Below are 23531 nucleotides of genomic sequence, written 5' to 3'. Positions count from 1 at the left end.
CTCACGACGCGCTTCAAGCATGCGCAGAGCAGCAGGCGACTTCCGGCGCCACGTGTGCTGCGCCTGCGCACTGGAAAGGGTGAGGGGCAAGATGGCGGCGATGCAACAGGGAGAGGGCGATCAATTATTCGATGTGAAGAACAGTTTCTATATCGGCAGCTACCAGCAGTGTATCAACGAAGCGCAGAAGCTTAAGGTGAGGTGACGGGGAGCAGTGTCACTGGACAGAGGCCGGCGCGGAGGAAAGGTGGCGAGAGCCCAGGGTGACAGGGAACCGGCTGCAGAGGGGATGGGGCTGCAGTTCACAGACCCTGTGGGTTCCTCGTGTCCGTCTGACTTATTCTCAACTAGTTAATTGTAGACTATGGTGTGAAAATATTAAATCTAAATTATCTTTGCATTCATATTAATTCTTTTCATTCACTTTTGCTACAACACAAGCCCCATCTAAGCAAAAGCAAAATATAAATGCCAAGGTGAATTTCCCCAGCTAAAATTATTATTTATTTCTTTCTCAAAACTTCTCCATAGATTGACAGTGATCCATTAATTTGTATTTTCACCACTTCATTGGCTATTTCCCCAGTAGTGTGACAATCACTTTAAAACTTAATCACTCCATTCTTCTTCCTCTTTGGCTTGGCTTCGCGGGTGAAGATTTATGGAGGGGTAATGTCCACGTCAGCTGCGGGCTCATTTGTGGCTGACAAGTCCGATGCGGGTCAGGCAGACACGGTTGCAGGGGAAAATTGGTGGGTTGGGGTTGGGTGTTGAGTTTTTCCTCCTTTGTCTTTTGTCAGTGAGGTGGGCTCTGCGGTCTTCTTCAAAGGAGGTTGCTGCCCGCCGAACTGTGAGGCGCCAAGATGCACGGTTTGAGGCAATATCAGCCCACTGGTGGTGGTCCATTATCGTGTAGAGAAAGGCGTTCTTCAATGTAGAATGCACCCAAGAAACTGAGGTTCATTCTGGGTTCAACTCTGATCACAGGTCTTAACCAGAAGTGTCATCTAAGGACAATACAAGCCACTTTGAATGGCAAGCGAGAAAGTTAATGAATGCTCGCACCATCCTGCTGGAAGTCTGTGAACTTGATTGCAAATTAAACACAGCTCGATGGAGGAACTCACTGGGTTGAGCAGCAGCAAGAGGAGAAAAGTACTTCCTCCAGCAGATTGTGGTTAGTTTTAGATCCCAGCGACTGCAGCCACTTGAACTTGATAAGTTTGATGCTGCCGTGTGTAAAATTATTACCGAGAGATTCATCCACAAAGACTGAGCATTTAGGTGAGGTTTTAAAAGACACTCATCAGCTACAGAGCTATGTGCCAGGAAACTATGCTTTCTTTGGGAGAATGGGCCAAGGGGTCTATTTTTAATTATCTATCGTTGTTTGTTTTTGTTGTAGTAAATGGCTGATTTTTTTTTCAGCTTTCTAGTCCTGAGAAGGAAGTGAAACGTGATGTTTTCCTTTACAGAGCTTATATTGCACAGGTATGGACAATGTTCATTATAATTATTCCTTCTAGTTATAAAGGTTAGTATGTGTGTTCCGCTTGACTTCTTTATCTCAGACCACGGTCAGAGTGGATTGGTAACAACATCTCCTCACTGACAGTCAACACGGGCGCACCCCAAGGATGCATGCTTAGCCCACTGCTCTACTTACAGTACATCCATGACTATGTGGCGAGACATAATTCAAATGCCATCTATAAATTTGCCAATGACACCACTATTGTCAGCATAATCACAGACGGCAATGAGGAAGCCTACAGGACTGAGGTAGATCAGCTAATTGAGTATTGTGTCACAACAACAACCTTGCACTCAACATCAACAAACCAAGGAACTGATTGAGGACTTCAAGAAGAGGGAGCTAGGAGTAAACAAACCCGTCCTCATCGAGGGGTCAGCAGTAGATAGGGTAAAGGGTAAGAAACATCAGATTCCTGGGTGTTGGCATCTTTGAAGACCTATCCTGAGACCATCATGTTGATGCAATTATTAAGAAGACTGTATTTTTGTGAGAAATTTGAGGAGATTTGGTACGTCACCAAAGACTTGCAAATTTTTACAGGTGGACCAGGGAGAGCCTTCTGACTGGTTGTATCACTGTCTGGTTTAGAGGCGACATAGGGTTGTAAATTCTGCCAGCCCATCATGGGCATTAGTCTTCCTTCCATTAATAACATCTTTAAAAGGCAGTGCGCCAAGAAATCAGCATCTGTCATCAAGGACCCTCACCACTCAGACCATGCCCTTTTCTCACTGCTACCATCAGGGAGAATGTACAGGTGCCTGAAGAGATACACTCAACAGCTTTTTTCCCTCCACTGTCAGATTTCTGAACGGATGGTGAACCTATGGACATGACCTCACTTTTTCTCTATTTTGCACTCTTTTTAAAAAAATCTTGTATTTATGTAATTGCAATTTGATAGTCATTTTTGCACCTTATCCTGTACCATACTGCTGACACAAAACATTAAATTTTAGGAAACATGTTCCTGACAATAAACCTGATTTTTGATTCTGATTCATGTCCTCTCATTTTTGAGAAACATGAGTCACAATTGGAATTTATTAGGCTACCAGTGCAGTTAGGTCAGGACAGCACAGTTAGCGGGGTAACACAGCACACCTGTTAGCGCAAAGCTGTTACAGTGCCTGTGATTGCAACCAGGGTTCGAATCCTGTGCTGGGGATGATTGTACATTCTCCCTGTGTCTGCATGGGTTTTCACAAGGAATTCTGTTTCCTCCCACCATTCAATTGGGTGTAATTGGACGACACCGGCCTGTGGGTCGAAAGGGCCTGTTATGTCTAAAATATAAAAAAGTCAGAGCTCATGCTTCCATGTCTTTTCACTTCCCATAGAGAATGTTCTGGCATTTATGGAGTTCTTTGCATGTCACAGACCAAGTTATTTATCTCCTCAAGCTAATACTGTCTTTGAGTTGAATCATGGCTGATCATTTTCATGTTCTCAATCCCTCAATATCTATCAATGGCTCTTTGAAATGTGAAACCCTGTTTTATTGGAGTTGGCAAAACCACGTCTTTAATTTTTTTTTAATCCACTTCTCTGATAGGAAAAAATAGTTCTGAAAACTGTCAAATCTGGCACTCATTTTGAAAACCTCTTGTAAATCACAATTCTAAATAATTAAAATAAATGGAAATATAATCTGTGCAAACTCTTCCCATATTATGCCTATGAATCTTCAGGGCAAACATAAGCTTCTTGATATGTGAAATGTAGTACAGTATATTGAATGGGCAGCATTGGCCTGAAAGTTTGGTATTCTCTATTAAAAAAAAAGTTTTAATTGGCTAGGTTTACTGTGGCATCATATAATGAAATATGACATCCATGTCAGTATAATAGATTGGTTGGTATACCTATTTCTGGAAATCCAGAACTGACATCGGGTTAATCCTCATCTGTCAAATTCAGCATAACTAAGCTTTTACTGTAGCATAGTTCACTGATATAGATACCTTTAAAACTTTCTTCTTGTGAATATTGGTTTACTAGTTTATTCCATTCAGTGTGTGTAATCAGTTGCAATCTGAAATCCCTTTTACTTAGCTCTGGTTGTGCGCTCGCTTTTGATGTCTTTGCATCAATTTTTCTTGAAAGAGCTTTCCACATTTTTGATGAGCTAACTTTGTGTTGCTTTCAGGAAATAAGTTATTTGTCTGTTTTTTTGTGAGCTGATTTTTCCAGCTGCTGGGTCATGTACAGTTATAACAGGATTAAGGAGCAAAACACAAACTATTGGAGGAACTGATCTAAAATGTTGACCATCCCTCTTCCTCAACAGATGCACCCTGATCCATTGACTTACTCCAGCAGTTTAAATTTTCCTCCAGATTTCAGCTTCAACAGTAGAATTAAACTACAGTACAACCCCTGGTGTCTGGAATTCAAGCAACCGGCATCCTCGGGCAAAAATCAAGGAAAATAAATTGTAAAAATCAAAATAAATAAGAATAAAATCATAGCTAAAAATATACAAATTTAAATTGTAAAAGTTAATGTTTTCTGAAGTAACACCTTTGGTGAAGATGGAAGCAAATATTCAGCCAGCCGAGTGCCTTGGTCGTGCTTTGTTTGTAAGTTGTGTGAATCAGCAATGGTGTTGCCCAGGATGAAGAGCTGGTTGATGCCCCTTGCCATTTGGGTGACTCCTAAAAGTGTCTCCTTATCCCTGTTTAGTTAAAGAGTGCCCCAGTCAGAGGCTTTATCTGTAAACTTGGGGGAGGAGGTTAATTACCTACATTGTTATTGTTCAGTCTTTCGGGTGGCTCAGTGGAGAGGGAGAACCTGCAGATGCAGCGAGGTTTAAATGTTTTCAAAAAATGTGACTGAAACTAAAGTAAAATGCTTTAAGGTTTATATATTCATGCAGCTGAAGTTCGTTCAATGTAAGTGTAGTATTTTTGTCTTTTAAACTGTTTATTCTTAATGTAGGTGTTTTAGTTAGGAACTGCAAGAGTTAGTCTCGTGTAACTAGAAAATACACTTATCTGACATCTACTAATTCCCGTAGGTGCTAGATACTATGGGTTTTACTGTACTATTTAAACTCACGCATGCTTCAGTTCAGGTTTCTTTCACATTGATTTAGTGTAGCTTTAATGCAGTGAGAGTATCTTCAGCTGATTAAATGTCAAAACTTGATGAATTAAATGTCAAAACTTGACAGTCCACTTCCAATTCTTTAGGGATATAAACTTCCAGCATAAAACTATCAGTGCAGACAAAATCCTGTGTTATGGAGGGAGGGGGTTGTAATCTATAGAAATGACCTGTATTTTTTTGTAACGCAAGGCTATGTCATCTACAAATTTTACTATGTAGAGTGATAAGAGAATTTTCTACGGTCAAATTTTTTGTTGCCCAAGCAGCTGGCACATGGAGATATCCTGGGATTTTGCAAGTTTCATTAGAAAGTAGAAAATGTACATGGTTGCTCAGATATCTTTTCAGTTGTGAAAAAAATATATAATCGAAGAAAAAAGGGGCAGCAGAATTAGCATAGCGGTTAGTGCCATGCTGATACAGCGGCAGCGACACGGGTTCGAATCCAACGTTGTTTGTACCCTGTGTCTGCATCCATTTCATGTAAGTGCTCTGTCTTCCTCCCACCATTCAAAACGTATAGGGTTGGTAAGTCAGTTGAGTGTAATTATACGACACAGGCTTGTGGGCTAAAGGGCCTGTTACCGTGCTGTATGTTTAAAAAATATTGTGTTAGGTCTAACTGGGAATGTTTCATTTTACTTTTCAATTAGAACATAAGCAAAACCACTGAATTTAAATTCTAACTGCCCAGAAACAAATGTACTATTTTTATCTTTCTGTTTAGCGAAAATATGGAGTTGTATTGGATGATATCAAACCAGGAGCCCCCCCTGAGTTACAGGCTGTAAAAATGTTTGCTGAATATTTGTCCAGTGAGGATCAAAGGTAAGAAGTCATTGTGAAATCGTATATATTTCTTGGTCATAGAGTGGGAATCTCTTCTTAATCTGTGCTGAATGAACCCATCTCACTTTTGCAATGCTATGGTTGACCTTGAACCATTCAGCCTCAATAAGCAGTGAAACATGAAAGTCTGCAGATGGTGTGATTGTAGTAAAAACAGTAATGCTGAAGGAACTCAGCAGGTCTCAGCGAAACATGAAAGTTTGCAGATGGTGTGATTGTAGTAAAAACAGTAATGCTGAAGGAACTCAGCAGGTCTCACAGCATACATAGAAGGTAAAGGTTCCTTTATTGTCACATAATACTACATTTAGGATGTAACATACACGAAATTCTTTAACTTTTGTCTACTGTAAGGAAGACAGAGAGTCACTGCTTTGTCCAGCGCCCCTCACAGAAATGAGGCCCCAGCGAGGAATGAACTCGCAAGATATGTTACTGACAGAATATATCTGAGCCCTTCCTAAAGGTATGAGTGAAAAAAACAGGCACTTGTATTAAAAGGCTGGGGAAAAGGGAAGAATGGGTAAGGGAGGAGGTTTTTGACCTACAGTCAAAAGGTGTTTACTGGATAGAAGAGAGAAATGTTGAGAATTGGGGGGGGGGGGGGGAAGGGCTTTGTTTTTGGCTCCGAAAGGATGGAGAGGTAAAAAAAGGAAGGAGAGACACACACATTGTACAGGAAATTTAGGAGGGAGCAGGAGCTAATGGAAACCAGAGTCGATGTTAATGCTAAGTGGTTGAAATGTTAATCCTCCAATTTGCGGATGCTCTCAGTCTGGCAGTACATGAGGCCATGGACAGATATGTTGGCAAGGGAATGGGGTGAGGAATTGAAATGGGTGACCATTGGGAAATCCACACTTGCAATGGACAGAGCCAAGGTAATAAACAAAGTGATCAGAGGATGCCACAATGGGAGCACCAGATGATGTAGATGACCCCTGATTATTCTTTTCTTGGAAGGATTGTTTGGTGCGCAAATGGTCGTGAGGGAGGTGGTGTGGGCACAAGTGGAGAGCCTAATAAGCATCCTAGTTTTCCACATCTAATATCGTACAATATGTGGATATTGGTGAAATTATGATCAGGTTTGGTTCTGCTCCAAATGCTTATTGAGAGGCTACAGTTGCTTTGGAACTTCTTACCTTCTGTTAATTTGCCCAAGTAGCTGTGATTCAAACAAGGACAATATTGTCAACTGCTATTTTCACTCATTGACTTTTCAGGGGGCTGTTAAGAATCAAATAAATGGAATTGCTTAAAGCCAGACCAGTAAGTGCATAATATTACTTGAGGAAAGCATTTGATTTTTTTTACAACAATGCAGAAATTTTGTGACAAATATTACTGGCTTTATTAATAGATAATTTAAGATCTCCAGTTCCTGCAACAGTGTATCTGGATAATTATTCTTAAGCTGAAATAGATCCTGTGTGCAGTATATGCGAGGCTAATTGTGTGCTTGCAAATTGTCAGGTAGTGTCTCTGGACATTACATCCAGATCCAATTGCATCATCGTCTAAATTTTTTCAAGAATACATCACTGGATAACAATCTGGAATGGGATTTATGTCTTTCTATCCTCTAGATCAGCCATTCTCAACCTCAACCCCAGTGCTCTGCTCTGGACCCCTTCCCTTAACTGTACTTCTCTCCTACCAACTACATTAAAAATATTTATGTTTCATGAGGTGAAATGAAAACAGGGCTTTTTCTTAAATGTGCTGTGGCCCTTGTTGAGAATTGCTGCTCTAGATAATGATTTAGAGCAGTGGTTTTCAATCTTTTTCTTTCCACATACTGCCTTAAGTCATCTCTATGCCATAGGTGCTCTGTGATTAGTAATGGATTGCTTAAAGTGGTATGTGAGTGGGGAATTAAAGGTTGAGAACCACTGCTCTAGACCCAATTGTTGCTGAAAAATTTGGTTTGAGAAAAATTGTCATTGGGCCCATTTCCTTTGGAGATATGAAACTGTACACATAACTAATCTATTAAGTATGATTCAAACAGTAGTTTTCAAACTGTTTCTTTCCATTTACATACCACCTGAAGTAATCTCTGAGCACTTATGGCATAGGGATTACTTAAGGTGGTATGTGATTGGAAATAAAAAGTTTGAAAACCACTGATTGAGAGTAACTGGTATGCCATGGCTATTGTGATCTAATTTGGGATGGAGAATTAATTAATACATTAGTCACTTCATAAAAATCAGAGTTGGTCTTCAACACCAAAGTAATTGTGTAAGATAAAATGAGAATTCTTCCACACATCCTTTACAGAGATTCCACTGTTTCGGAGTTGGAGAAGAAGATGGCAAAGAATGTTGATGTGAGCAACACAACATTCTTGTTGATGGCAGCCTCGATCTATTTACATGAACAGAATACTGATGCGGCCCTGCGTACATTGCACCAAGGAGAAAGTCTGGAATGGTGAGTAGGAATGTGCGGACTCTGCCGGCTACATTTCTTTCATATGTCTATATTGTAAACAGTGATTTATCTCAAAGCTCTGTCGGCAGACATGCAAAAGAAATGAAACCGTTTTACTCAAATTGCAACTTGTATATTTGAGTAAAACACTCTCGTATTCATCTGTCTCAGAATCAATGCTCAGATATTCCAGTGTCATGTTTTAGTCAGGAAGATTATATGCACAAGACATGATGTGTTGCAGTTTTTCCCAAATTAGATGCCTTGAAATAGCAGTAATGATAGAACATTCCCAGAATTTTATATGTGTGGATATTTTCTCAGTTGGGATTGGAACTGCTACATGCTGAAAAATATGTTTTCTTTGGATTCTTGGAGTATATTTGCACTGTTTTTCATAATGCAGAATAATTTTTTTTATCTCTTTTGTCTCTACAGCATGGCCATGTCAATACAAATCTTTTTGAAACTTGACCGGCTGGATCTGGCTCGGTAAATATATGGTTAAAATAACAACTCAAAATATGTTACATCTTCACAATGGAGTCCAACCTTTGTGGAGATAAATTATTGATTGAGGGTGAACCATTACCTTTGTAAAATATTTCCCTGTAACCCACGGCAATGACTTAAAATGTTAAAGGTTTACGAGCCATCTTCTAATTGTCCTATATTTACCAATCTAATTTTTTCATTACTTCTAAGAATGGTTTGTTTCCTATAAGTAGGAATGCTGCTTAAAATCTTTTCTTTATAGTGTCTATCAGTGCATTTCCAAAATTGCCAGTGATGCTCGTATTCAAATGATAACTCGAACAAGATGCAAGATAATCAAGTTCCTCATCTATTTTACTTGCCCTGATTCATCCAACCACCTAAATGTGGTGGGCAACTAAATCTATGCTACAAAACATTAATTAAACACCATTATATTTTTTAATAAATTCTGTTTTAACCAAGTACCAGATGTGAAATTAAGATACAGTAAAACCCCTGATATTCAGCACGTACAGAAATTGCTAGATGCTGGATATGTGAATTTTCCACTTGCCTGAGACTTGCACTTACAACGCCTAACTAATACATCATCAATGAGAAAAAACAAAAGAGAGTGCATAATGGAAAGTAATTTGAAAAAAAAATCAGTATTGTAGTCCTTAATTATGTAAAGTTCACTTTAATCAGATAACTCTCAAGGGGGAAGTCACATGATGGAGTAGTGGCTGGTCAAGTGGAACCAGCCCTCTCCAGAGAAGAGAAAAAAAAGTGTGAAAAAAACAGAGCTCAATAAACATAAAATACAGGAAGAGAAAGATAAAGTTACAGAGAAGAGACAGAAGATGGCACCCAAAAGATAAAAAAATAAGAATAACAGTGAAAAGGTAAGAAGGAAAATCACTGGAGAAGAAAGAAGAAGGCCTTACCTGTACGTCGGAGCAGAGAGCCACCACGGAGAGGAGCAGCCGATCTCTGGTGTTGGTGAGTCCCCAGAGGAGCGGTGTCCTCCTGACCACCTGACTTCAAAAATGGCTCTCAGAGCCAAGCAGTGCGCAAGTAAAAGAAAAGGTCAACGCTGACGGGAGGGGGACTCAGCTGAGGAATGGCCAGCTGAGGAACAGCTGCTGTGGAGTGGTCAGCTGAGAGACACCCAGTATCGGGGCGTTTGGCTGGGGGAAGTAAGCAAGAAAAAAGAAAAGAAGAGTGGTGAGAAAGAGAATGAAGGGCTGGAAGAGGGTGAGCGGAAACGGGGAGACGTGCGGCAGGAGGCCAAGCAGTGGGTCGGCCTGCAGCAGGGGGCCCAACAACAGGAGAGACAGCATTTGGAAGCCCAGCAAGGATACAGAAGCAGCTCACCAGAGAAGGATGAAGATACACAGATACAGAGAAGAAGATGACATAGACATGTCAAGAAGACCAAGAATTTCAAAGGAAAGAAGAAGGTAAAATAGAAGGACAAAGTTTAGATAAAGCCTTGTTTGAAGAACAAATGAAGTCATTAAAAGAATGGCCATCATTAGAATTTAGTTCAATCAAAAGAAAAATGAAAAGAGCTGAAGACAGAATGCAAAACTTAGAGTTGGTCATGACTGAAATAGGGAAAAGAGTAGAAAATGTGGAGGAACGAGATGCTGCTGTAGAAATGGAGATAAATGATTTAAGAGGGAAGTTGGAAGAGAGCGAAAAAAAAAATTAGAGCCACAAGATTTATTGTCACAAAAAATTAATGTATTGGAAAACTACAGTAGGCGAAACAACATAAAAATAGTGGGCCTGAAAGAAGGCAAAGAAGGGTCAGATATTCCAGTGTCATGTTTTAGTCAGGAAGAAGATTGTATGCACAAGACATGATGTGTTGCAATTTTTCCCAAATTAGATGCCCGAAATAGCAGTAGTGATAGGAGTTTATAAAAGGATGATCCCGAAGGTGCTGGGAATGACAGATTCACATGAAGAAATAGAAATCGAAATGGCGCATAGAGCACTAGTACCGAAACAGCCACCACATCAAAAACCGAGATCCATATTGGTAAAACTTCTAAGATATATGACAAGGGAGAACGTACTGGAGCAGGCAAGAAAGAAAGTTAGAGAAGACAATAAGCCGTTAGAATATAAGGGATTAAAAAAAAAAATTTTTACCCTGACATAAGCTTCGAACTTTTAAAGAAGAGGAAGGAATTCAACACAGTGAAAATATTCTTATGGAAGAAAGGGTATAACTTTATATTAAGATATCCAGCAGTACTCAAAGTATTTATTCCTGGGGAACAGAATAGACCGTTCTCGGACCCAAAGAAAGCCCAAGAATTTGCTGAACATTCGTAGAACAGGAGAAAAGAGGAGGAGGAGTGACAAGAAGGAAGACCGGCAAGAAAATATACAAAAATATGTAAAAGAAATAAAGTAAAGATAATGTATATATAAAGATTTAAAGATGGATAAGAGAAGGGGAAGAAGGGAAAAAAGAGAGAATAGTGTTCTCTGATGGGGGGGAGAATAAGGGTCACTGCGAAATTGGTTGACGCTTGCGAGTAAGTTCGCAAACCAAATGGAAAGGGGAGTTGTGGTTGCCGTCAAGGGACAAGGGGCAATCCAAGGAGGGGAGGTTAATTTGGGGGTTAAAGAGTTATTGCTTATGGGGATTGTTGGGGTATTTCATGTCTTAAGTGCGTTGTCATATATTGAAATTAAAAAGGAAAATTTAAAAAACAGTAATGGAAAAAAGGGGATGGAGGTGGTGAAGAGGAAAAGAAGTGAAAATAAAGATTTAAGATGGCCACGTTGGATTATATGACTATAAACATTAACGGAATATATAACCAAGTTTAAGTGTATCCCATTGGAAAAAAAATCACATATAATTTAAAAGACAAAGTTACAATGTTTGAAAAAATCCTGGGAACCATATATGGAACATAACAGAGAGAGCAGGCCTCGGACCACCACCACCTAAAAGATAAGATAAACACGATCAGATTTAATGTGAATAAGTAGATGATACATCTCTTTTGTTTGATTTCCTTTTGTATAAAGATATTGTTTTATTGTATTTTATATTTTCAATATTTACTGATTTGGGAGGGGGGTGGGAAGGGGGAAGGGAGGGATGGGGTAAAAGAGAAAATGTCGCTGTGAATATTTAAAGAGATGCATCTGTAAATATATTTTTAAATATATTTGTAAATATATAATTAACCCCCCCTCTCAAGTTTGCAGATAAAGCCTTATTAATTTACTTAATGATATATTAATAAAGATAAAGACTTACTAAGCAGGGAAAAGGAAACACTTTAAGAGAGATTGCCCAATGGCAATCAAGCATCAACTGACTCTTCATCTTGGGCAAAGCCTTTTTTCTTTGAAACGAAACTTTATTCAGACAGCTGCTACAAGCAAAGAACGACCAAGGCGCTCCCTCCGCTGGCTGAATATTTTTTCCCATCTTCACCAAAGGCTTATGTGTTACTTCAGAGAACATTTACTGTTACAATTTTAAACTTTTACTTACATTCTTATTTATTATTTATTTAACTTTTAAATTTGCTTCCTCTTTATTTTGCTGGTTGCTTGAATTCCGGATTACAGGGTTTTACTGTACTACCTTAGCAATGCAAATGCAGAATTAACCTTTCTTTAAGTGGTCATTACCCTCATTTGAAGCAGCAGTCAATTAATTGGATAGTAACTTGCCTCCATCCTGTGGCAGAGTTCAATAGCACAGTCTAGCCATTTTTCAGAAAAGTGGTACAAATTGTGCCAACATGAAGCTTGTATAACAAATGCATAGATTAGTAATTTTTTTTTAAACTTTATTTATTCGTTCAAAAATCAAATAATATATGACATCTTTCTTTCTTTGGCTTGGCTTCGCGGACGAAGATTTATGGAGGGGTAATGTCCACGTCAGCTGCAGGCTCGTTTGTGGCTGACAAGTCCGATGCGGGACAGGCAGACACGGTTGCAAGGGAAAATTGATTGGTTGGGGTTGGGTGTTGGGTTTTTCCTCCTTTGTCTTTTGTCAGTGAGGTGGGCTCTGCGGTCTTCTTCAAAGGAGGTTGCTGCCCGCCGAACTGTGAGGCGCCAAGATGCACGGTTTGAGGCGATATCAGCCCACTGGCGGTGGTCAATGTGGCAGGCACCAAGAGATATGACATATACAGCAATTAAACATGAACATGAAATTTTTTTTATATATATATATAGAAAAAAAGAAAAGAACCCCCCCCCCCCTTCAGCCAACTCTCTTAAGGAGAGCCATAGAAAAAGAAAAAAGAAAGAATATTTTTTAAAAAGTTAAATATACATATTAAAATCCAATCAATATAAATTGAAATGTAAATATTCTGAGTATAACAGCCACCTATTAACAAAAAAAATCATAATTATCATGTGAAACATACGGAATTTTTTCCATAGATTAGTAATTTTGATGAACAATTTTAATTGAATTTTGTAGACTTCTTCTCTCCCTTATCCTTTTAACATTGAGTAGCTGGTTTTGAAAATATGCAGCTTCTACATCAGTCCCAGTTTCCTAAATTTGCATGAGTTAGTTTTACTTGAGAACAAACCTAATAAGTAAGTGTGTTTTATGTTCTGTGGTCAGTTTTGACTATTCTCTGATGGTCACCCAGAACAGCCATGAACAGGGAAAAAGCTGCTTGGCTCACAACTTCATCCCTGCTCTAATATCTTGTCCGGTGAGATCATATGGGTTTAGTTTACCAGAACTAACATTCATTATGAATATTATTTGAAGAGTCTATAATGTTTTAAAAATAATTTTAACTTGATATTTTCATCTTGGAACACTCTCCCTTAGATCCTCATTACAATCCTGCCAGCTTTCTTTACAGAACTGAGTCTTTAATTTATTTCATTAGTAATATTCTTACTCACTTATTTGAGCCAAATTCTGCAGAGAGAACAAAAACTGCAAGAGCAATATACAAACTTGGTCGTGAAACTTGGGGCATGCAGCATCGATGGGAAGTAAAGGGTGACTATTGTTTCAGGCCTGAGGCCTTTGTTAAGATGGGAGAAAAAAAAACAGCTTCTTTTTACCTGTACATTGACAAAGGTGTCAGGTCTGGAACATTGGTTATCCTTTACTTTCTCTTGATGATGCATGACCTGCTGAGTTTCGACAGGTGCATTGTATTTCCTTTGTGTCTTCAATTGATGCAAGAGATTTGAGCCAAACCAGACTTGGTTCTTTGCTGAATAAACACTGATCAATGTTGTGGAGCTATTGTAATATTTGCACTCTTGGTGGTATTAGTACATTGCGTTTGGTACTTTTTAAGGAATATTTTGTCACTTTTCCAATTTTGTAGAGGAAAGTTAGCAAAGCACACCAACAGTGGCATCAACACACATTGGTGTTCTGTGATTGGAAAGTTAGATTTTCTAGAGACCATCTGCGACTTGTCCAGGAAGCCTCCATACTTTGTGATTAGCTACCCTTTTCTTGATGGTCATTGGGTGCCACAATTGGCGTCAAGGTTGCAGGACCAAAGAGAGGAAGGTTACCCAGGTAATTGCGCCTATTGACTGATGAGTTGTTTGTTTCTTTAGCCATGGGGTGAGAATGCCTTTTGGTCTCCCTTGAAATTGAGTCCCACCTTAAACTCAAAATCTTTTTGCGAGATGTTCAAGGCATCATTATTAGTAGATTGAATGCCAAATGGGAGGAAAAGGAAACATGAAGAAAATAAATACAGGTACATTATTACTGCCGCCTTCAAAATGCCAATTGAGTCTTGTATAATTGATAACCAATCTGTTTAATTTAGAAAAGAACTGAAGAAGATGCATGACCAAGATGAAGATGCCACCCTGACACAGTTGTCAACAGCCTGGGTGAACCTGGCTATGGTTAGTGAAGATCCATATTATGACATTGGGGTGGCATGGTTAGCATATCACTGTTACAGTGCCAGTGTCCGGGGCTCAAATTTATTTGTCTGTAAAGAGTTTGTTCGTTCTCCCTATGTGTGCTTGGGTGACATACAGGGTTAGTACATTAATTGATCACATGGGTGTATTTGGGCTGTGTGAGCTCATGGGCCAGAAGATCTTGTGACCTTGCTGTATCTGACTTTAAAAAAAGTAAATTAACAACCTGGGTAAAGTTGCTGGTGATGGGTGTGTTTTGTGAAGGAAAGAGAAAGATGAAGCAAAATTTCAACTTAGCTAGAATCTACTGGATTTGTATTAAGGATTGATCTCTGAGAATGTCCCCAACATTCCAAATCTTGATATCCCATTTACTACCATATTTATTCTTGTTCTGTCAGCATTATCTATCCATTCCTATTGAACTACTTTATCATTACTCCATTACCTTTTACCGGAGCTTCAGGGGTGACGCGCTCTTTGAGCCTGTACCTCATTTGGCATTCACTGAATTCTGCATTGCTTTATTTAGGGCAAAAATCTCCTTACTCTTCTCAACTAATCTTTCCAACGAGCTTGTCCAATCAGAGTGATTTTCACCAATCATTTGACATAATCGTCCTCTTGGAATTTGCCAGCAAATCAAACATAATATTTCTCTTTTTGCCCTGGGCAAAAAAAGTGCAGGAAAAACTGGTGCCAAGTTTAGCACAAGGACCCTGAATGGCTTATACTTGCTCCCACTTCTCTTCCTGCATCTTTTACTTCATGCTACTATTTCTAAATGTTTGCAAGAAGAATCCTGCTTTTAATTTTCTGGTTTACTTTCGCTAGCTCCGCATTCACTCCCTCACAGTCACACAGTCTTTTCTCCTTCAAGATAAATTCATTAATATTATGATCACTATTGCCAAGGGGTATATTCACAATGAAATCGTGAATTAATCCTATATCATTGTATCCTGGCAGGTATATATCCTGCTCTTGGGTTAAGGCTCCAGAAACATGCTAAATATATCCTCATCTTGTTCATTAAAATCCTCCATGTTATTATTTTATCTTTCCAGTGAGCGCCCATAATTTTGTCCTTTGTACTCCTTGTTCTCTAATCTCTTTATACTCTTGGGGGAGAAGGGGAAGTTAATTGAAGAATAAGAAGGTGGCATAAAGAGCATCTCATTTTAGCATTTAATTATTATTGTTGTAGTGTTTAGTATTATCTATTAATTTATTCTTACTTCCCATTCCATCTGTCATTTCCATTTTCTTTTGAATATTTTATTTTTGATTTTCGTGTACTTGTATAAACTCCAACACACAATACAATCTCTTCCAACACCAGTATAACTTACAAACTTGTATAAACTCCAACACACAATAAATCTCTTCCAACACCAGTATAACATACAGACTCGTATAAATTCAAACGCACAATACAATCTCTTCCAACACCAGTATAACATACAGACTCGTATAAATTCCAACACCAGTATAACATACAGACTCGTATAAATTCCAACACACAATACAATCTCTTCCAACACCAGTATAACATACAGACTCGTATAAATTCAAACACACAATACAATCTCTTCCAACACCATTACAGGTACACAATCCTTTATCCGGACATCTAAAATCTGGAAAGCACCAAAATCCAGCAAGTGGGAAGAGAGGCGGCAGCGCAAGTCGGACGGGCGAGGGCGAGAGACGGCAGCGCGAGTCAGGCGGGCAAGAAACTGGCAGCACGAGTCAGGAGGGTGAGACCGGCAGCGCGACTGGAAAGGGGTGGGGTGGATATGGCAGCACAATATGGGTGGGCTTAAATCTGGTTTTCCAAAATCCGGAAAAATCCAAAATTCGGAACACACTTTCCACCAAGGGTTCTGGATAAAGGATTGTGTACCTGTATAACATAGATTCGTATAAATTCAAACACACAATACAATCTCTTCCAACACCGGTATAACATACAGAATCCTTTTTTATCTTACCCTCTTCCCACCCCCCCCTTGCCTCGATACAACTAAGAATAAAGTCATATAAATTATACAGATGTGAAAAACACAAATACTGGTGGGGCCAACAAAAAAGGAAAAAAGCCTAGGAGAGAGAGAAAAAAAAACATCCAAAGTAACTGAATAACCAAAGATAAGGAATAAAAAGAAAAAAATGACGATCAGGGCATGTCTTCTATACCACGTCCCATTTCCTTGATCCTAATCGTTTCTCTGGACAGATTATTTCAGTCCCCTTGTTCTGAAGGGGGATAGTTATACCTGTAAACTAATATGCTTCAGATAAGGTTGGCACACTATAACGAATGTGTCATATTTCCTCCTTAAATTGTATATGGTTTTTTCCAGGGGAATACATCTCTGCATTTCCATATTCCATCATGTCATGTTGGGAGTCAGACTTCCACATGACTGCTATACATTTCCTGGCTACTGGAATTTGGTAATTGGACAGTTTAAAACTCACATCCATAATGTTCCCCAGAAGGTACAATTCTGGATCTTGTGGAAAATTCGTCTTTGTAATTTTTTTCAGTATGTCCCCCATGTCCTCCCAGAAGGATCTCACCTTTGTACACAGCCAAGTTGAATGGTTTAAGGTTCCAATCTCCACACCACACCTAAAGCACATTTCCGAGATTTCTGGTTTATATTTATATAATTTTTGTGGTGTGAGGTACAATTGATGCAGGAAATTGTATTGCACCAACCTGTACTTGGCATTAATAACACCGGTAGCATTTCCATGTTAAACCCTTTCCAGTTCATCACCACACTGGTTTACTGCGCCATAAAAGATTGGAGCAGAATTAGGCCATTCAACCCATTGAGTCAGTGCCGCCACTTGAATCATGGCTGATATATTCCTTTCAACCCAATTTTTCTGCCTTATTGTCATAATCTTTGAGTCCCTTACCAATCGAGAACCTAGCAACCGCGTTAAATATATCATTGACTTTGCCTCCATATCTGTCGGTGGCAACAAATTCCATAGATTCACCACCCTCTGCTCACATAGTATATGGATGTGCGCGTTAAATGAAAATATTTTTACACAATTTATGATTTTCAGTGCGTTATATGAGTTAAAATATGGTAGTCACTGGCAGCCAGCCAGAAAAGACCACCTTTATTCCCACTGCTTTTTGAGAAAAAGTTCCTTTTAGTCCCACTCTTCCTTCTGCCTGCCATGTTAGTACCTTTCCTATATAATGAAATGCACTCGTATTTATCAGCCCTTGTCAAAGACCTTCTGAAAATCAAAATAAATAGCATCCACTGACTACTTTCTGTGTCCTGCTCGTTACTTCCTCAAAAACTCCAACAGATTGATCAGGCAATGTGTCCCCTTAAGCAGGAAATGATGCCGACTGGTCTATTTTGTTTTGTACTTTTAAAGAACCCCAGAATCTTCACCTTCATAATGAACAGAATCTTAACTACTTCAAACTTTTAGGTCTTGCCACACCATTTAGTTTTTAAATCCCCCATATTGTCCTTTTTTATGCAGTTCACTAGAACACAGTTTTCTCATTACTAGTGACCCCAGAAACTAAAACTCTCTTTTCCACTAGTTCTTGAGCCAATGTACATTTCTCTAATCTCATTTGCCCAAAAACTTGTGCATGGCATGGTAACAATTCAGAGATTATTACCATTTGAAATTCCTCTTCATTTTGTGATTATCATCTGATTGTCATTATTTATCTCTCCAACGTTGTTAATTCTAAAATGTTCTTGTGTATTTAAATCCTTGATGCACAAATTGTTGTCAGGAGGTGGCCAGAGATGAGTTGTCACATGATTTACCATTTATGTTCTTAAGTGTCCTGTAAACACTTAGGACATTATTGCTAACTGTTGGCATCAACCACTCAATTGTTGGAATAACAATAGCCAATAAATGTTCTGTGAACTGCTGTTCCTCTGGTGAATCTATTTTATTGACTTCTCTCTGCAGGGTGGGGACAAACTACAGGATGCTTTTTATATTTTCCAAGAAATGGCAGATAAGTACACAGGAACCTTGTTGCTCCTAAATGGGCAAGCTGCTTGTCAGATGGCACAGGGCAAGTGGGATGATGCCGAAGGAGTTTTGCAGGAGGCACTGGACAAGGTAGGTAGATTCTTAAGGTCGTTGAGTGGCGGCAAAAGACAAAACAAGCTTTCAATTTGGCAAATTTGGTCATTGTCTCTGCAGTGGCACTTCGCTGGATAAATCTACAACTAATCTCTTATCCTCATGTCCATCACTTTTCACTTGAAATATTTGATAATCCCTGAAGAAATCAAATGGTTTTGGTTCCAGTGCACAAAATTTAAAAACAGTTGGACTCTTCTCATGCTCATTGATTTTAAATGAATAACCCTTTCCCAACAGCTCCCCAAATCAGAAGAAATAGTATTTTCCCTTTCATCAAAACCCTTACTGGGGAAAAAATACCCTTCCAATGGAAATGATCTCAGGCTTTACTGAATTATAGTTTCTACTCATGGTCACCCTGGTGAATTAAAGCTATATACTGTAGGCTTTTAGATCTTACATGGCAAAGTCTAAACTGTAAACATAGTAAACAGTGTTCCAGAAGTGCTGTTCATAATATCTATTTTTGGGCGAAGCCAGGAAGGGAGGTTGTTTGTTGAGGATTGTGGCTTTGTATTTATAGATTAATTGCACTGAGTTATCTTTTATTGGTCACGCAAACCAAAAAGTCCAAAGTTCCTGATTTTGTGCTATCAGCTGATTTCCACTCAAGGTAGGAAATTGAACCTTGGATACCTGAGCCTGGGTGGGCTTAAATCTGGCTTTCCAAAATCCGGAAAAATCAAACAGAATTCCTGCTCTGCTCCTGCAATGAATTGGGCCCAACTGATCTTGGGCTTAACTGGTCGGGTTTTCATCACCAGCGAGGGGACTGTATTCTGGAAAACTCTTGAGAAGTGGAATGGGGTTGTGGCGCATTCACCAGGCTGGGGTATAACTTCTAAATGAATGTACTTATGGTTATGTTAAAAGAAGGCTTAATGCAATAATAAAATGTGTTGATAATGTCATCTATAAATCAGTGACTTTGATATTTAAAATTAAACCATGATGTAATTTGATTGTGTAGGCCTGACTTCTTAATGTACAACAGGAAGTTTGGAGCCACCTAGTGATGATATTGAAATGAAGGAATTTAAATTAATCGGGCTATTATAGAATCATATTGTCACCTAGTCATTGGGAAATTCCACCATGTGATTTCAAGGGAGAGGTGGTCCAAATCTTTCAACATCCACATTAAAATTGTATCATTAATTCATCATGTCAGTTCTACTTCATCAAAACCCTCATTTAAAAAAAAATCTCGACTTTTACCTAATAATTATAATTTCCAATCATTGTCACTTATGAATTAAGGATGTTTATTTATAGGATCTCATTTTAATGAACATTGAAAGCGTTAAATATTAGCTGAGCATTTCTGTGAACAGTTGCTGCATAGAAGGGAGTATGTACACACTGAATTTAGAGGTAAGCAAAATTATTCATAATCCATGGTGCATCTGAGAAGCAGTGCCTGAAGCAGCTACAATGTGGGATTAGAGTGCTCTGAATAGGAAGAGACAAAAACAGATTAAACGTGGGAAGAGACAAATCATCTAACAGCAATAAAACAAAGTCTGAACTGATAAATTTCTGTGTCCTGATGGATTTCAAACTCATGCATGAAAAGAATTGGTTTTAATCTTTCATAGTTTTCCAGTTTTGGAGGAAGATTTCAGAAGATTAGAAAATATTTAAAATAACTTCTTTATTCAAAAAAAGGATGAAGAGCCCACCACCCCTCCCTACTCCTTTTTGCCTTCTGTGACTCCCTTGCATGTACACATTGGCACAGCTATGATTAATTAGTGGATTAGGGTTGATTTAATGTGACACTTAAAAGTAACGCAGGGTGAAGCAAGAAGGTCTGCAGACATTGTGATTGTAGTAAATGCACCAAAGTGTTGGTCCCTCAGCGTCCAAATGATGAAAGATATATAACTGTTATCTTGACTAAGGGCTCAGGCCCAAATCGTTGGTTATTTATCTGATTCTTTTTTTAATGCTTTAGCTTTACGTTCTTGTATGTGAAATAAGCTGGTTTCGAGCTTCCATCTTACAACAGGATGGAGATGTATTCCCTCGTATTGAATGTTCAGCAGATCCATTTTATATGGGTGCTGCTGCAGCTTGATTTGTTTTGGCCCACTGTTTCATTCTTCAGCCTGCATGTTTCTGCATTGTTGCTGCACTGCAAGTGATCCACTTTGTATGTTAAATGATTATTGCATAATTTCAATTCCCATAGGACAGCAATCATCCAGAAACTCTCATCAATCTGATTATACTCTCTCAGCACCTGGGCAAGGCTCCTGAGGTAAGGCATCTGAAAAATCTGATTAGTTGGCTTTCACCAGATATCTATGTGTGTAAGTGAGAAAATTTATGGATTGTGGAAGTGACTCTGACGTGAACTGACCCATCTTGAAATCCCTAGCTCCTCTGAACAAAATCACATCAGCCATGAGTGAACGGGCTGTGGAAGGGTTGCCAAATTGTCCTGAATATATTTGTACCATGTGAACCAGATTCTGTATTCAGAGTCCCTACCTCTTCCTGTCTTTTATCCCACTCACTCTAAGCTACCACAGCTGTCAAATGTACGTGCTCCACCTTAGTCGTATTAAGCAACTTGGTGTTTTAGAACAATGAACCAGTTGTTTACACATTCCACCAAGTCTTTTTTTTTTGTTGCCTATTTGTCAGCTAGTTTCAGTAAAGCATAAGAACAGAATTTTCAGTGTTGTGATCGTCTGAGCCTTCAAGGCTCTAGGTTGGAATTGGCATGTGTAATTCTCCCCACAGGACAATACGGCTGTGAAGTAAAATGTGCTTCATGCTTACCTTGTGATGGAATCGGACAGCTTTAGTCATAGCTGCTGACTCTAATAAGAAGTGTGTGATTGTAAATGCTAGGTACTTGCTGTGCAGGTACACCAAATGGACTTGTGCTGCAGTCATAAATTTGTCACCTGGTGGTTCAGTTCTCAGTTTGAATTTCTCTGCTGTTTTTAACTTGCTTTTACAGATTTCTTGCACAATGGCTACGACAAATGCATTCAACAGCGAGATTTTGCATGCAATCCATCACTGTTGATGCACCTTCATGCTAAAGTGCACTGTTTTTCATTAACAGGTTAGTAACCGCTACCTCTCTCAACTGAAAGATGGTCATAGAAGGCATCCTTTTGTTAAAGAATATATGGCCAAGGTAAGTGACGATGTGTTACAATTCATAACTGCATTATCGTTAACTACAAATTTAATTTAAAAAATTTGTTTTAAAAATGCATGCTTTAGTGGAAAGTTAGAAAGTCTCTGGTTTGATCTCAAATCTTTATAGAAATTATTGTATATTTCTCAAATCATTCTTCTGCCATTATTTGTTATTCAGGACTCCCCATAATGATAAACCCTTTCTATACTCTCGTAAGAAAAATAGATGGTTATGGGCTGTGGATGGGATTGATGGTAGAATAGGTTGTCACAACATCATGGGCTGATTTGCTGTACTATTCAATGTTCCACAATAAGTTATAATTTTTTTTTTTAAAAAAGCTCACTACCAGATGCTTACTATTTCTGGCTCATGGTATAATTATAGATGAACAGATGTATCACATTGGGCCTTTATGAATGTAGCTAAGCATTCCACTAAACTGTTGGACCTCTGTTGTGTCTTTGATTGCGTCAAGGTTGGTTTGTTTGAAATGTCTTAGCGGCCATCTTGGATCTATCCATGTCTTGGTGCAAAGTCCAATAATGTACTTAATAATTAAGAACACTCTAATTTACTTGTCACCTTTCACAACCATTAGTACTTTGCAAGTACTTCATTAGTTTTAGTCACTAGTAGGCGAAGGAAATTCAGGAGGCAATTTATGCACAGCATGCTCCCACAAGAAACCTCTATATAAGAACTAAATTACTTTGGTGATGCTAGCCATGAAACGCAGCCACTTATTCAGGAAATCGATAGAATTTTGCTCGAGGGTAGAGAGTATTTTCCCTACTGCAACCTGGTGTAACTTGCTGTAACTGAACTACTGGAGAACTTTAGGTAGGATTCTAGCAACAATGTTTGTAAGACTGAATGAATGGAATGGAATTGAAAATGTGATTATTTCTATAATTGGTCAGTGTTCATTGACCACACTTTGCAATTCTGTGGCTGACTGTGGAGCCAAGTGCAGACACCTTATTCGTCCCAGAGATAATGAGTAGAACTTGTAAGTTAAAAAGAATATCATCTGTAATATAGTTAGGTATAGCTCTTTCCAGCAGGCATTGCCTTTTGGCCTGTGTAATTAGGTATTTTGCTCATTGATTTATGACGTGTAATGATATTTTTGATCTTGTTCCGTGGCGTGTGTGCACATGTACTGAAGGTGTATTCAGTAGGCAAGAGCTAACCCACATGTTCACTTTTAAAAATAAATGTTCTAAACTGTCCACACAGGAGAATGAGTTTGATCGATTGGTTTTGCAGTACGCTCCAAGTGCGTGAATAGAATGAACGTGAATATCAATGGAGATGGAGAACCTCTTTCTTGGACTTTTTCTTTTAAGCACCCCAACTGTGGAAGTACATTTAAACTTGGGTCTTAGGATCTGACACTTTGTATAAAATGACTTGATAAAAATTATTATCACTTGCTTGAGACTACTGTTTATTATTAAAGACTATGTTATATTTGAGGTTAGTTTGTCATCAAGTTTGTTGAAATCTGTACAAAAGCATTCCTAATGATATCAGTTATATTAACTTTAAAATTATTGTGTTAATAAAAATTCTTCAAGATTCCAGTTTCACATGATTTAAAGGGAGTGAATTGTATGATCAAAAAATGCTCCAGAACTGACGAAATTAAACTCTCTTCCAAATAGAAAGGCAAATAGTAGTTGATGAATCAAGCTGCATTTCCATGTGATTAAGAGAAGTGCCTTATTATTAAAACAACTGTTTTCAAATTGGGAGTTGGAGTAGGAGCATGCCAAAATAAAGGGTGTACCTGGGGAGTTGGGTTGTGGATCTTGGATAGGAGGTGGAACCGGGCAGCTGAGGCCCGAAATGTTGTCTGCCTATTGC

The 23531-nt window shown here is 38.7% G+C and overlaps 1 protein-coding gene across 1 annotated transcript; it reads left to right on the top strand.

Annotated features, from left to right (window-relative positions):
• The first annotated feature begins 57 nt into the window (after nt 1–57).
• Nucleotides 58–23140, top strand: cope (COPI coat complex subunit epsilon). Its single transcript, XM_069928035.1, has 10 exons — nt 58–196; nt 1429–1491; nt 5376–5476; nt 7784–7936; nt 8375–8428; nt 14233–14314; nt 18314–18469; nt 20691–20759; nt 21579–21653; nt 22902–23140. The coding sequence occupies exons 1-10, from the start codon at nt 92–94 to the stop codon at nt 22947–22949; spliced, it is 906 nt and encodes a 301-aa protein (XP_069784136.1). The 5' UTR covers nt 58–91; the 3' UTR covers nt 22950–23140.
• Nucleotides 23141–23531: the final 391 nt, after the last annotated feature.

This window comes from Narcine bancroftii, chromosome 3 (assembly GCF_036971445.1).
Source record: "Narcine bancroftii isolate sNarBan1 chromosome 3, sNarBan1.hap1, whole genome shotgun sequence".
Lineage (NCBI taxonomy): Eukaryota > Metazoa > Chordata > Chondrichthyes > Torpediniformes > Narcinidae > Narcine > Narcine bancroftii.
The sequence above is the reverse complement of the archived record's forward strand: the minus strand, read 5'-3'. Positions and strand labels throughout refer to the sequence as shown.

Bases quoted from the DNA above. Each gene is read 5' to 3' on its own strand.
- cope (XM_069928035.1), top strand. From the start codon at position 92: ATGGCGGCGATGCAACAGGGAGAGGGCGATCAATTATTCGATGTGAAG. The intron at 197-1,428 runs GTGAGGTGACGG...TTTTTTTTTCAG, and splicing joins ACGAAGCGCAGAAGCTTAAG to CTTTCTAGTCCTGAGAAGGA. The intron at 20,760-21,578 runs GTAAGGCATCTG...TTTCATTAACAG, and splicing joins ACCTGGGCAAGGCTCCTGAG to GTTAGTAACCGCTACCTCTC.